The 16,794-nt window shown below is 36.5% G+C and overlaps 1 protein-coding gene across 2 annotated transcripts in view; it reads right to left on the reverse strand.

Moving 5' to 3' along the window:
• Positions 1–16,794, reverse strand: part of glra1 (glycine receptor, alpha 1) — a 95,539-nt gene that overhangs the window by 34,512 nt on the left and 44,233 nt on the right. For both annotated transcript variants that reach the window (XM_067457821.1, XM_067457820.1), the window contains 2 exons: positions 9,671–9,738; positions 1,469–1,692 (listed from right to left, as the gene is read on the reverse strand). In XM_067457821.1, the coding sequence (XP_067313922.1) occupies positions 1,469–1,692; positions 9,671–9,738 (292 nt within the window). The remainder of the gene's footprint in view (positions 1–1,468; positions 1,693–9,670; positions 9,739–16,794) is intronic.

Genomic DNA, 16,794 nt, shown 5'->3' on the forward strand with positions numbered 1-16,794 from the left:
TGTACAAACCATTTCTATAGTGACCTTTTCTAAGCTTGTAGTCACTATGACTTGCTATTGTATCAAATAAGAGCTTAAAGTATTGGAACAACATAAGGATGAGTAAAAAAGAGATTTTGCTAGTTTAGGTGGACATCTCTTTAAGAAATTCAACCAAATTCTTTTAAATCTATGATTATTAACTCTTCCTTATATGATCCTAAAGCTAGATAAAGAAGCAGCCCAGTGCAGAGCTTTGATTCAAGGCTGTAATCACGTCACTATTGCAGGATAGTGGTTATTTACCTGAAATGTTCAATTTAACTCTGTTCTGTGGCTGGTGCAATTTACAGGGAGTTCACAGCTAAGACCAAACTGATCTGAAAGGTTCATTTGATAGTGTCAAGCTAAGAGATGAGGCTTCCCGATCCACACAGCTATTCACCACAACCCCAGTAATCTTTAATGCTACGATAAGACATAAAGTGAATTCGGAAATTGGAAATTTGCCAAGGAGAATATTCATATCTCTTTTTCCTAAAAGACATTAGATTTTTTAATAAAGGAATTTTAAAATGCGCCACATATAATGAAACAAACATGCTGTGCACACGCTAAACAGTGTATAATTTAATCAACATACACTACCGTTCAAAAGTTTGGGGGCTGTGAGATTTATTAACGTTTTTAAAAGAAGTCTCTAATGCGCACTAAAGCTGCATTTATTTTTATTTAAAAAAATACAGTTAAAACAGTATTGTGAAACATTATCCTTAAAATGAACAGTTTTCTATTTTAATATATTGTATAATAATCTAATTTATTTCTGTGATTTCAAAGTTGAATTTTCAGCATCATTACTGCAGTGTCCTTCAGAAATCATTTTAATATGATGATTTGCTCAAGAAACATTTATTATTATTATTAATGCTGAAAACATAGTGACGATTAATATTTTTGTGGAAATCTTGATACTGATCATATGATTAAATAGAAATTTAAGAAACAGCATTTCAAATATAAATATTTTGTAACATATAAATGTTACAAAATGTAATACATTCTTATGTTGTAAATAGCATTAAAAATTATATAAAATTCTTAACTACAATATTGGTTGGCCGAAATAATTTTTATTTTTATTTTTTTTGCTAACTTCTAAATGTTTTTTCTGAATAATAATTAATTAATTATTTTATTTTTATTACATTTTGATGAAAATTACATAAACGGCTGTTTAATGGCAGGTTCCATTGCGACAACTTACCCCATATAGTGTAACAACACGGACCACTACCTAGCCATGTTATCACAAAAGGTCAACGTGTGTTTAATGAACTATGTCTTTTTTTAAAGGGCACAGAAATCAATCCACCCAGAGAAACACAGACTGCAATAAACTCTGGTGTGACAACTAACCCCGGTCTCAAGTGTATGAACACCGTATAATGTATTATTGACAGCACTAGATTATATATTGCATTCTCACCTTATACTGTACAAAACATTCCCATTTTTGGAGATTCTCAAAAGCTTGTTGTCAGTGGTAACCTCATGGAAATTAGCTCCTTTTTCATTGGCAAAAAACAGATCAGGTTTCCAAATGGAGTCCAACATGGAGGGATCAAGGTCGAGGGAGTCATCGGGATATTCACTGTAGGCCAGTCGAGGGTCATTCCACTGCTGTCTCAGGAAAATGTTCACTCTGTAATCCTGTGGTGCACAAAGACAGACAACAGATCAGAGGTGAGGAAGAGACACCAGCACATTTTTTAAGCTAACATCAGGTTCAGGAACCTGTGAAGTTTCACAAGGACATGCTAGAGCATTTTTTTGTGATCTAAACTTAGTCCAGGTAAATTTGGCATCATCTCACTATGTATTTTGCTTGAGATGATTTTTACGTGCAGGCAGACCGGTGAGATGGCTGGTGCATAAAATCAGACACCGTAAAGCGGTGGCATTTCGCCCCAACACACTGCCATAATTGTCGATTCTTCTCTAAAACAGGCATGCGGTTATATCATTTCAGGGAAACCATTAAACTGTCTGGGCAGTAATGTACCTTGGGATGACTTGGGAAGATCCGCATGGCACAAAATATAGTGGAAGACCTTTGCAATGGCAATCAGCTACAACATGCAAGGACATTTCAGGCCAATTATCCTAATGTATGGTGACCGGTTCATCCCAAGGATTTCAAAATATTTTGATGGAGGAGACTCATCTGTCTCAGGTTATTAGATTTGCCTCTCGGAGAGCACGGGAAAAGAACAAGTCCCATCGATTTTACTTTGTCAATATTTCTCCTTTATGATAAACAGCCCACGGTCACTGTAGATGCAAAATGAACCCTGCAAAAACAACAGAGCGATACATTGCGGCTTCATTACCAGTAGCATTATCTCCCAATTACTCAGGTGTTATGTAAACACATCTGTTCTCTTCGGCAAACCGCCATTACACACATTTAACATCACACACATGTGGCAAAATTAGCAAGACCTTTTGCTCTTGTCTACTGTGATTTTCTGACATCCATTACTACAACTAAACAGGATGCCTGAAGTCAAACGCTCCCCTTCAAATGTACAGCTAGTTTCCGACAGAATGATTTTGCAAACAAGCGAGGAGTGGGCGCACATTCATCAGCGCACACACAACTTTTTCTCCTGATTTGATTTCTCTAGGCTAAGGAGAGTGATTTATAGCAACAGCCCACTCATAATGCGATTCATGCCCAAGGCCAGATCCTATCCTGACGGTGACATATTAGAAAAAGTTTGCACGACTCTAGCGTGCCCAACTCTGCTAACAAATGACGGGCGTTGAAATTTACTCTTGCTTTCTCAAGAAAATGAAAGAGCAGCCAAGCTAATTAAATAGCCACTCGCTTCTCCCATGGGCCCCTTGCCTTACAAAAAAGGTAAACAATTAGGACAGCGAAAGGCCGGGGGACACGATGGTCTCAGTAGTGGCCGGAGTCAGTCAGATCATTACTGGATGAAACATTGTTCTCGGCTGCCCTACAAGCACTAAAGATTTATCGATATCGCTCGCGTTACCTGCTCCTGCCCCTCCACCTCGCCACCGCTTGCTCAGTAAGAACACGAACATGAGCAAATCGGATCAATTTTGCTGGTTATGGAAGAAAGAAAGAGTGGCAAGCATTGCATTTGTTCTGCTTGAGGGGGTTCTGCAAGCTTCTGAAGTTTTGGACCTGCTCAGCACGTGCCAAACAGGAAATAAGCCAACGCCGTGGTACAACGAGCACACTCTGGCCCTTAAAACAGCAGCCAGAAAAATGGAAGAAAAGAAAATTGGAGGTTTTTCGCAATTTGTGGAAAGAGAGCATGATTGCATACAGAAAGTCCATAAAAACTGCTAGATCTGCTCATTTCTCAACTCTTTTAGAAGTAAACAAACACAACTCTAGGTATTAATTGTATACAGTGGCTAAATTAACAAAAAATAATGCTTCAACTTCTGATGTTTGTAAACAGCACAGCAGTAATGACTTTATGAACTTCTTTACTAGTAAGATTAATAATACTGGTAATATTGATGATATTGGAATAAAATTATAAAAATGAAAAGTTGAAAAGTTGGCTAAAATTGTTAAATCATCAAAACATGTATGCTTGACCCTAAACCGACTAGGCTATTAAAAGAGATGCTTCCAGAGGTCATAGTTCCTCTGCTTAATATTTTTAATTCATCCTTGACATTAGGATATGTACAGAAAACTTTAAAGTTGGCTATAATTAAACGACTTATTAAAAAAACGCAACTTGATCCTAAAGAATTAGCCAATTACAGGCCAATCTCAAATCTACCGTTTCTATCAAAAATACTAGAAAAGGCTATGTCTTAACAATTATTTTCCTTTTTTTTTTAGAAAGAATTGGTATATGTGAGGATTTCCAGTCAGGATTTAGACCATATCATTATCATCTGATCATGGTTGTATCTCTCTATTAGTTTTACTCGATCTTAGCACTGCATTCCATACTATCGATCACAAAATTATTTTGAATAGACTCGAGAAATATGAGTGGAATTGCATTGGCATGGTTTAAATCGTTCTTATCTGACTGCTATCAGTTTGTAGCAGTAAATGAAGAGATGTCACACCGATCAAAAGTCCAATATGGAGTACCGCAAGGCTCAGTGTTAGGACCGTTGCTTTTCACCCTGTTTATTCTACCACTGGGAGATATCATTAGGTACCACGGCGTTAGTTTCCATTGCTATGCTATTTCCATTGCTATTTCCATTGCTATGCTATTTCTATGCCATTGCTATTATTTCACAAGATTAACGGAATGCATAGCTGATATAAAAATTTGGATGAATAGTAATTACCTGCAACTTAATTCAGATTTTTAAAACTTAATTTTTAATTATTATCCAGAAAAACTCCACAAGTAGTAACCTAGAATACTGTCTAACACTTGATGACTGCTCTGTCAAGCCCTCGTCGTCAGTGAGGAACAACCTGGGTGTGCTCTTTGATACCAATCTTTCATTTGAAAGCCACGTTTCTAGCATCTGTAAAACTGCATTGTACCATCTTAAAATATATCTAAATTACGGCACATGCTTTCATTGCAAAATGCTGAACAGTTAGTACATGCTTTCATGAGCTCAAGGCTAGATTATTGTAATGCTCTACTGGGTGGTTGCCCTGCTCGCTAAATAAACAAACTCCAACTAGTCCAAAAAGCAGCAGCTCAAGTTCTTACTTGAACCAGGAAGTACGATCATATTAGCCCAGTTCTGTCAACACTCCACTGGCTCCCTATTAAACATTGCATACATTTTAAAATCTTACTTATTACTTACAAAGCAATAAATGGTTTAGCTCCCCAGTACCTAAGCGAGCTCTTAACACATTATACTAGATCACGGCTATTGCAGTCTCAAAACTCTAGCCAGTTGATGATACCTAGAATATCTAAATCAACTGCAGGTTGGTAGAGCCTTTTCCTATTTAGCACCTAAACTCTGGAACAGTCTTCCTAGCTTTGTTCGGAAAGCAGACACACTCTGTCAGTTTAAATCTAGACTAAAAACGCATCTCTTTACTATGGCATACACATAGAAAATTTTTAACTTCCATTATTCAAATCAATTGACTGATTGTTAGGCTGCATTAACTAGGTCAGCCGGAACCAGGAATACTTCCCATAACACCTGATGTACTCGTTACATCATAAAAAGCGTGGCATCCACACTAATGTTAGTCTCTCTGTTTATCCCGAGGTTTACTGCAGTCGGCCGGATCTCTTATGCAATAGATCCGGATCTGCGTCTGGACATGAGCAACACATCCTGGAGTGTCTGCTGAGCCGTGTCAATTGGTGTCCCCTCTGAATTTGCTTCACCTGCACGTCCTCCTCAATAAACCCGTCTCTGGCGCAATAACTCAGATCATTCAAGTATTCATACTCTAATGTAATCAACGCGCCATCCTAAATAAACCCGTCTCTTGCGTGATACCCAGAAATGTTTTATATTCCGATCTAATATGATTTCTGACCTGTAAGGTGGCAAGTATAATAATCATACACTGTTTGATAATAGGCCAAAGGAGAACTGGTACCCCGACTGAGACTTGGTTTCTCCCAAGGTTTATTTTTCTCCATCCTGCTCTGATGGAGTTTTGGTTCCTTGCCACTGTCGCCTTTGGCTTGGCTTGCTCAATTGGGGACACTAAAATTATGAAAGTTATTCAACTAAATATACAAATAAAATTAATTAATTAGGTCTTATTTGATTCCATAAACTATAATACTGATCTGCCAACATTGTCACTATATGATAAATTAAAATAAGCTGATAACATCACTGTTTTCTCCAGAACGACTGTACAGCCAAATAAAATTTTGTTGCAATATTGTCCTGTTTAACACTGTGAAGCTGCTTTGAAACAATCGTCATTGTAAAAGCGCTATATAAAAAAAGTTGATTAAAAAAGTCGACGATTATGTGTTGTGTCAAGTCAACATTGAGTAGTCGCTGATGATGTCATTGATAAACAAATATGACACAGTGCTGCCCACAAGGCTATTGCTCCTACATAACAGATCATATCAGTTTTTCGTCTTTGGGTCGTTATAATTCTCACAGATTTCTGCTCTTTCTAAATAAGATACAGATTGCGTGTGCATTTATTCTACCTGGCTCTCTACTAATAGTAAAGCGGTGGGTTTTACTTAGAGATATATGCTAGAACATTACAGTTTTTAAGCTTTTTTATCACAGAACAGTGTTTACTATGGATGATAATTTCCCATGATTATTTAACGTTTAAGTTAACAAACAATCAATCAAGCTATTTAGCATTAAGCTTTGTATCAGTAGAAACCCGGGAGTATATTCGAATGATCGTTTCAGTATTTAATTGTACTGTCTGTTCTCCAGCTGAACTGATTTTATGAAAATTAATGCGATGGGAAAGTGATCCAGTCACAGTAAACCAGTAGCGGTGGCTTTGGGATTGGCCTCGTAACACACACACGTAACTCACGCTGAATGCGAGTGCTTCACTAACATGCAAACACACACTCATAACACACACTTGTCTTCTCGTCGCTTGATCACTGCTGCGCAAGCCTCGAACGACACATTCTAGATGAGCTGATGGAATTAAAGCGCCTGTTATGATTATCCACCTGAAAGAAATTGTTTTTATTTCTATATAATGCAAAACTAGAGTGGAGGGGTAAAATAAACTTTACCCTCACATTTCTTCATGACCAGTCATGAGAATATGACGAGACAGCTTTTCACCTCGACAAGAAATCTCATCACAGCTTAGTCTCGCGAGATCTCATGGCACGAGATCCTGTCACACCCCTACAACTTACATATGCAAAACAAAAGGCTGTGAATCCACACGCAAACCTATAGTAATGAAGGTGTAATTCTAGCCTTTTAAAATAGTTCCAAACATGACTCTGGCATGCTCAATTTTAAATTGTTGAGCAGCAGGCATGCACATGACCTTGCTTAAAGGGATACTTCACTGATTAGCCTTATGCTTTGTATTAGTAGAAAGCCGGTAGTATATTCAAATGGTGCTTCCTTTCCTCATGTCCCCCTGAGATGAGAGATTTATGCATTTTTTTCAATGAAATAAAACTTCTGATGATGCCAAAATTGTCATTTGGCCAGAGGCTAGAGAGTACAGCCAGTGGTAGGAGCTTGTTCCGCATGTTTTTAACCCGCCCATAGGGGTGGGATCCCACTCACAGAATGTAAATGTGCATGGGCATTCATAATGGAGCGGAGCAAAGCCAGTGTTTTCCATTAATTCCAATGAAAGTTAAGCTACCATAAATATAAAATAAAAACGAGTCAGACTGGACACACACTGTGAATGACTGTCAGGCCGTGAATGAATGCCCATGCAGCCATGCTCATTTTAGTTTTGGTTTAGAATTAGCACAATTCAGGGGCGGGAAAAACACAACAACACAATGGTACAATGACAAACTTGCTTAAATAGGCGTTTATATTTTGCTTTGAAACCAAATCTTCCGCGATCATCTTGTCATTCATTCCCCAATCTCATGATGAATGAAATCTGACTCCTGCTGCGTTTGTGTTGAGGAACTCGTTTAGCTCACGCTGTATTGAGCAGACAAGTTCAATTTTTATTTGTAGTGTCTGTTCTCTGACTAAATTAAGTAATGTAAGCGTCAGGAGTGGCTTGGCAGTGGCCTCTTAGGGCAACGAATTCTGGGAGTTGTTTTTTCTTGCTTTTCTCAGTCTAGAAGGCACCAACTTGTAAAATGATTTAACATTTTTACTACATAATTGACACCATTTAAATACACATTCATCTTTCCAGTGAAGTATCCTTTTAATTGATGATCAATAAGTTTTATTGATCAAATTATTATCGACAATGAATCAATCGTAGATGAATCGTTAGCATCGCTACTGAATGGTTGTGTGTGTGATCTTAACGTGATGTGTGGGCTTCTTTCTGTGTGTGTGTGTTATAATGTAGCATGCATTAGTAAGAATGGCAATTACCTGTACAATTAGATGTGTAAAAACATGCATTCACGGGCCCAATTTTGAGCATCCAGATGATATAATCAAACATATCGTATGGAGCGCCTTTTGGCATATATATTTATTTGTCATTTTAACTGAAATAAAGTGTAAAACTGGACTTTTTTTTATCCTGCTGTGCCCTTTATAGGCCAAAAATGATAAGTGACTAGTCAATGTCAAGTTTAAAGTGTCATGACAGATTATTAAAGTCGTTAAAGTCGTAAGCCCCTGGTTTACACCAATGGCAGTAACGTTTTGTTTATTAGAAATTTGCACTGTCATTACATCTATCACTCTAAATGCTGAAAGCTCAAGTCAGATGGATGCTGAATGGCTGTCAGTATTTTTACTTTCAGAACAACCATTCTGAAATTGATCCCAACAATCGTTTTTGTAATAGATGAGGTGTGGATTTAAAATTTAGTAATACTTTATTTCAATGGTCCACTTTCGACAATATACCAACCATGGCAGCTACCAGTCATTAAAGCATTGGTAGAATGTCTGCTTAATATCTGCTTACACTTTATTTTATGCTACACCAACAGATATTCTACTGACTATAAGTAACAGTCTACAATTCTAATGACTTATAGTTGCAAAATTACCATAATAAATTCTATCCCACTGTCATTATAGAAATAGAATGGCTATTATTCAACTTTAAAGTTATCGTAATCATCCTTGAAATGAATAGGGTCCAAAAGTCTGAGACCACATCCAAAATCTGGATTTTAATTAAAACCTTGAAAAAACAGAAAAAAGAAGTATATTTAAATGTATGTAAATTGTTCTGTTAAAATTCTCACTCATTTGTAATGCTAATCATATGTATTAACAAAAATTATTTTAAATTAGGAAAATCCAATATAAAATAATTTTTCTCAGTTTTGGAGCCTGTTTGGAGCGATCCTTAGTGTAAATGGGCCTTTACAATGGGATCCAAAAGTCTGTGACCATATCCAAAATCTGGATTTTAATTAAAACTTTGAAATAAACTGAAAAAAACTAAACAAATAAGCGTATTTAAATATAATAATAATAATAATTAATTACATTTATATAGCGCTTTTCTAGGCACTCAAAGCACTTTACATAGAAGGGGGAATCTCCTCAACCACCAATGTGCAGCATCCACTTGGATGATGCGACGGCAGCCATATTGCGCCAGAATGCTCACCACACACTAGCTGATTGGTGGAGAGGAGACCAAGTGATGAAGCCAATCAGGATAAGGCGATTATTAGGAGGCCATAATGGACAGTGGCCAGTGTGCAAATTTTACCAGGATGGTAAAATAAAGGTTAAAAAATGGTAAAAAAGTTAAACCCCTACTCTTTATCGAAGGACATCCTGGGATTTTTAACGACCACAGAGAGTCGGGACCTCGATTTAACGTCTAATCCGAAAGACCGCGAAAGATATATGTTAAATATTTCAGTTCAATTTATCATTCATTCATTATGCTAATTATATGTATTAACAAAAATGTTTTTAAATTATAAAAATGCAATTTAAAAGAATATTTCTCAGTTTTGAAGTTTGTTCATCTTTTTTTTCTTTTTCACCAAAACATTATAGAGTTACATATCATGTGCCTCACTTTTATCAATACACTCACCATTGTTGTTTCAGCAATAGATCCAAAACTGTTAATAAAAATGTTGCATGTTACGTTCACAGGTGGACCTGTGGGAAAAGAAAAGAGAAAAACAACAAAAAATAAGTTAAATGAAACTGATAAGAACAGTTTATTCTCCAAATTATAATCTTACCAAATTTGAAACCTATTCTTTATTAAGAATCAACTACAAATACTAAACAAAACTTACCTGCTCAATACTAAATAAGCGCATTATAGTTGACAATAAGCATGTAAATCTTATTTTTAAGATACATGCATTGTCTTAGCTTACGAAGATGCCTTAAAATAAAAATGCTGTTAAAATATGGAGTAAAATGGTTAATTAGACTAATCATCTCAGTGAGAAATATGTTGAGGTGAGTCTTCTGTAAAGACAAAGGCCAACAGTATTATTATTATTATTAGGACAAAAAAAAAACCTTAAAGGGAAAGACATTGTTTCTCCCATTTCTGTTTTAGAAATATTGAAAGAAAATCTCTTATGCTGAATTAATGAAAACCTGCAGTCAAAGAGACAGATGTGTATGACTGAACAGAAGCCCACTGCTGTTAAAAAAACAAAAAACAAAACAAGCGATCCATCACATATGGCTCTGTAAACACATAGAGGGAGATATTTGGAGTGACACGGTGTTCATGGCCTCGTAAAGACCCTGTCAGGCGGCTCCAGACTTCTGATTCGGTTAGATACAGAGCTGCTGAACAGAATGGAGAAACTCTGAACCCCATTTCTCTGCCTGCTGACGAGCCACACACAGCATATAAGGTGCTGAATGAGTAGATTACTGAGAAAAAAAAAATATTGCAATCTGCAAAGTCTTGCACAATTTATTAGGCCTTCTATAAAAATGTGAACTAAGTATTAGAAAACTATTACCAGAAAAAAGTTTTTACCTCATATGTAATGATTTGACAAAATCTTTACACACAATTGATAGTGTTGGGCCATCAGAAATGTTTCAATTTAGGAATAGATCTTAGATAGTCTTGGTAGTGCCATATTTAATTTTAGACAGGAATGAAAATGAAGCTATTCATTGTACTGTTTAAATGGTTTGTTCACCCCAATATTAAAATTCTGTCATTAATTACTCACCTTTGTAGCATTCCAAACCCATGAGACAAAAACCCATTTGTTTTGCCTAAAACACAAACTAAGATATTTTTTGATGAAATCCGAGAGCTTTTTGACCCCATCCATAGCCAGCAAAGTCATTGCAACTTTCAAGGCCCAAAAAGGTAGTAAAGACATTGGTAAAACATGTGACTTCAGTGATTCAATCTTAAATGTTACAAAGCAAAGAGAATACTTTTAGTATAAAACATAATAAATATTTGTTTCGAAATCCTTATGGGTTTGGAATGACACAAGGGTGAGTAATTAATGACAGAATAGATTTTTGGGTGAACTTATTACTGATGAACAATACTAATTTTTCAATACTGAAAATAAATAAATAAAACATTTATGTAGACAAAAACTCCATAAAATAATTTTGAATGTCTGGAGTTTTGAAAATTACCTGATCTAGTACTTTTTTACAATACATGCAATTTTATTCAATATGCAAGTTTCAAAACCCTGACTAAGGTCTATATTAAGGCAGGAACAATGCGTCAGAGTAATCAATTACATCAATTATGCACTGTTTATGTTCATCCCTAATCCCCTGTCACGCTTCACAAAACAAATCTCCAGAGCAGATGCTAATGGATAGTATGGCAGTGCCACAATACAGTTGCATTCACACAGCGTTTTGTATTTTTTTGCGTGACAACCCCATTCTATAACCCAAATGGCATCTGTACATTTTCAGGACTCAACTGCATTTTCGACAAACCTGTGCTGAATGAACCGAACCGCATTGTTCAACTAGTTGTCTGTCACATCATAATGCAAGATCCACAGTGAACTATATAGCCTTTACCATCTACTATAGAGTTTTGTTTTGTCTGAAGCATGAGAGGGGATTAGGTATTTACATAAACAGTTCATAATCTACATAATCGATTAAGTCTATATCTTACAAAGGCAGTTCCCTTCTAAGGGAGCATCCTAACCACAATCAAACTAATTTGTAACATATAATTAGCATTCTGCATGAAAGCTTCAACTCATTATATCAACGCACCATCCTAAATAAACCCGTCTCTTCCGTGATACCCTGAAATTTTGAATATTCCGATCTAATTTGATTTCTGACCTGTAAGGTTGCCAGAATAATAATCATACACGGTGTGTTAATAGGCCAGAGGAGAACTGGCACCCCGACTGAGTCTGGTTTCTCCCAAGGTTTATTTTTCTCCATCATGCCCTGATGGAGTTTTGGTTCTTGCCACTGTCGCCTTTGGCTTGGCTTGCTCAGTTGGGGACACTAAAATTATGATCAAAGTTATTCAACTAATTATACAAATAAAATGAATGACAAATAAAATTAATTGAATTAGGTTTTAATTAATTCTATAAACTATAATACAGATCTGCCAACATTGTCGCTATATGATAAATTAAAATAAGCTGATAACATCACTGTTTACTCCAGAACGACTGTACAGCCAAATCTAATTCTGCTGCAATATTATCCTGTTTGACACTGTGAAGCTGCTTTGACACAATCGTGATTGTAAAAGCGCTATATAAATAAAGTTGATTGATAATATATTTCAATAGAGTTTGCATTAGCATGGTGCCAAGCTAAAACCACAATTCTCTAACAAGCATAAAAATAAGTAGTTCAGCAGAATTAATTATTGCGTGAAATGTAATATTGCATTTTAATGTAAATAAAGCATTATGTATAGACAGTGGTGGAAAGAGAACTGAAGAAGCATACTCAAGTAGAAGTACTATTATTTTGTAAATTTTTTTTATTTAAGTAGAGTAAAAGTGCCTGTCCTAAATACTACTCAAAGTAGGAGTAAAAAAATAGCCGTTTTAAAAGTACTCAAGAGTAGTGAGTAATGAGTATTATGCTATGAATGTTAGTCCACCTCATACCCTGCCAATTAAAAATCTCAGTAAGAACAAAAAACATATCACCAAAAAATATTTCAATATTTCTTTAAATATTTATATTTATTTTTGACTGTTAGCACTAAAAATACAGCCATGTAATATTTGAGAAATCAACCAATAATCTGGTAACAATTATGACAACCATTCTGTAGAGGTTTTCTTTCACTTAATTAAAAAAGGTTGCAAAGTGTTGTACATTATAATTTTACGTATAAAAAAAAAAAAACATGTATAAAAACGAAAAAAGAAATCTTTCTTTTCAAAGAAAAGTTCTTTCTTTCCAAGACGCATTAGTTGTACTGCTTTAATTTCAATGGACGTTTTCTCTGTAAAAGGAATAGAAATCAGAATTGAGTAACATCGAGTAAATGGTTTTCACCGTTGATTATGTTTGTTTGCAATTAAAAAATACACCTGATTCAAATATAAATCTGATGTTTTATAAAAGTTATTTGCTATATACATGGCCTACAATTTTAAATCTCCATGTTAGAACACATTACATTGGTTATGTAATTGGTTATAACACATATGGTTGATTTGACGGGAGTCACACGTGATGCATGGAGACGCAGGACTGATTATTCGTCTCAGCCAATCATGCTAACAGGAAAAATAAATAAACAAATGTAGCGACGGCAGGATAATAGCGCAGTAAACGTACCGACGCAGCACTTAAAATATACTCAAGTAAAAGTACACCGTTTTTAAATTACTTAAAGGTCCCATGGCATGGATTGCTTTATTATTTTATAATGTTTCCTGGGGTGTACTTATTTTGTTAGTATGGTTTTTACATCAAATAAATGTCATAATTTAGAAATAAAAGGCATTTTTTCTATACTGATATTAGCCCTCTGGCTTGAACGCTCTGTTTCAAGGGGCATGTCTGCTGAGAGACAGCAGTGAAAACACCCACTGTTGTGATTGGCTGATATCTGCATTTGAAATGAGAGTCGAGAGAGAGACAGAACTGGGGAAAGATTGCTGAGGAAGTGTTATTGTACCGAGTTTTTGAGAGCGCAAGTTTATTTTGTTTGTATCGGAGAGCTCTGAATAAACACGAGTGAACTTTGCAACGTTATTTCTCTCACAAAATGCTTTCACCACAGCTATCAACAAACACAACATCGACATGAATACAGTAAGAGCTTCTGTTGAGCATAATTACTAGAGCAGCATCATTCAAACGGGTGATTGACCGATCCGAACTAGGGCTGGGATAAACAATTATTTTTTAAACGATTGATCTAGCGATTATTTTTTCGATGCATCGATTAATCTAACGATTAATTTTCCTGTCCGATTCGGTTACGATTCGATTCGATTACCGATTATCTCCCCATTAATTGCCTAATAGCAATTTATACATGTTGATTTAATTATCTGAATGAAAAAACGAATTCCTTAACATTGCAATATATGTTTATTGCTCTTAAAATTCCAAAGTAAGACTATACAATGCATTCAATAAAACCTTCAAAACATAAAGTACACACACACACACACACACACACACACGATTTTTCTATGTATGCAACTCAGCCTGCAGGCTATGTCCATTGATTAAATATCAACAAATTGGTTAATCAAATCTGGGGACACACTGCAAGCGTGAGCGTCTCGGCTGCGTGGCGTGTCCGTTTTTGTTTCGGCTCACATGTTAACAGGTTGGAGTTTGCACTGACTGTGACGCGCGGAAAACGCGTGCATGCTAGAAATAGAAGAGCGCCTATTTTTCACGTGTGTTGGGAGCGTCTCCAGGCAAAATAGAATAGGAAAAGATGTTTATATATAATTTTGACACGAATACATATTATTAAATTACATTTTCATGTTTGAAAGTCTGTAGGTTTACATAAATGCAGATATAGGCCTAATTGTAATAATAAAAAACGTCAATTATCGATTTTGAAATATTGCAACTGTCAATACAGAACAAAATATTCTGTAGCCTAGTATTTGCCGTCAATACCATAGATATGTGGCTACTCCCGATGTTTTCTTTGCTGTATCAGTAGGCTATTTATGTTTAACATAAGGAATAGGGCTTCCCTCCGCATCAATAGCAGCAGCAGTGCCGCGTCAGACACGCTTCTAGTGTGCAAAGGCAGAAAAAACGCCACGCAGCCCCGTGGCTGACCCGCAACAGAAACGCCACGCGCATCCGTGGCATGACAGTGAAAAAAGTTACATGTAGAGTGCATTATGGGCGCCAATATTCCGTTTAAAACCGGAATAGTCCTGGGATGAAACTGCTCACTTAGAGGATGGATACCCTCGGTCACATCAGCGCGGTTAGACATTGAACATTTTAAATTTAAAACAGCTTATTATGTAGGTAACGTAGCCAATGTGTCCGATGCTTTCACTTGATGCAAACGTTTGTTTTTGTGATTAAAATACATCAAATATTACCAAAACGTCTTCCTGTGTGCAGAAATTTGTTTATGTAGCCGTGACAACAAAACGCGTGCGCGCCTGGAGCAGGCGCTCTTAACACAGACGCGCATGCCTGTGATGCTCCGTGCGCACCGCGCGCCAACCCCATAGACTGTGGCCAACCCGCAAGCCTTGCACTTCTGAAAGTCTGAGGAGCCACTCGTGTTGCTACCATAGATATACATAATAAATAATATACTTAATTACATAATATACTTTATTATGTACATCTATGGTTGCTACTACTCTCCGGCGCCGCCATCTTTATTTTGAATCTGACGAATCGACGCGCATTTTTTGCGTCGACGTATTTTTTGCGTCGACGTCATCGATGACGTCGACGCGTTGTCCCAGCCCTAATCCGAACATTATAAAGAGTGTTCTTTGATCGCTCTCTGTAGTTTAAACATTTAAATAACAGATTTGTTTCATGCTGCTAACAGAAATGACGTGAAGTTGATGGTTTTAGTCACGGGCTTGATTCACTGATGGATCAAGACAGCCAGCGGCAGGACTGACAGTTTTAAACGATTTAGAAAAAAAGTCTGTGTGAACTTGAATGATTAGCTACACATCAGAACTCACTGATCCCAGATCAGGCATTAATGAACACTGTTACTCACTGTTTGCGGCGGTGCTGTTGAATCCGTATGGTAAAGCCTGTGCTGACATCGCGACTAATAAACTGACTCCATTCTCGACTAATCATCTGGGCGGGCAAAGCAGAGGAAGGGGCGGTAACCTTTCCTGGTATGACGTTATAACAGGAGAATTCAAGATCAGCTCGTCTAAACTCTCATTTTCTCAAAGGCAAAGAAAGACAACCTGAACTCGTTTTATACCGATCAAAATTTCTAGCCACTTGGGGACAATATTCAGGCTAGGGGAACTCATATTAATGTTGAAAAACCTCATACAATTACAATTTCATGCCATGGGACCTTTAAAAAGTACAATTCCTGAGAAAAACTACTCAATTACAGTAATTAGAGTATTTGTAATTCGTTACGTTACACCACTGTGTATAGACGTGGGCGATCTGACCAAAGTTTACCCAGAGTCATTTTATTATATCACAAAATAGTTGTTTTTGCTTTGAATGAAGTTATGATCAAATGCTTTGATACCAATGAAAGTTCATAATTCCTAATTTTAATATAATTTAAAAGCTAATACTACAGTGCCTTGCGAAAGTATTCAGCTCCCTTGAACTTTGCGACCTTTTGCCACATTTCAGGCTTCAAACAAAGACATAACTCTGTATTTTTTTGTGAAGAATCAACAACAAGTGGGACACAATCATGAAGTGGAATGAAATTTATTGGATATTTCAAACCTTTTTAACAAATCAAAAACTGAAAAATTGGGCGTGCAAAATTATTCGGCCCCTTTACTTTCAGTGCAGCAAACTCTCTCCAGAAGTTTAGTGTGGATCTCTGAATGATCCAGTGTTGACCTAAATGACTAATGATGATAAACAGAACCCACCTGTGTGTAATCAAGTCTCCGTATAAATGCACCTGCACTGTGATAGTCTCAGAGGTCCGTTTAAAGCCCAGAGAGCATCATGAAGAACAAGCAACACACCAGGCAGGTCCGAGATACTGTTGTGGAGAAGTTTAAAGTCGGATTTGGATACAAA

This window comes from Pseudorasbora parva, chromosome 11 (assembly GCF_024679245.1).
Source record: "Pseudorasbora parva isolate DD20220531a chromosome 11, ASM2467924v1, whole genome shotgun sequence".
In the NCBI taxonomy this organism is placed as follows: domain Eukaryota; kingdom Metazoa; phylum Chordata; class Actinopteri; order Cypriniformes; family Gobionidae; genus Pseudorasbora; species Pseudorasbora parva.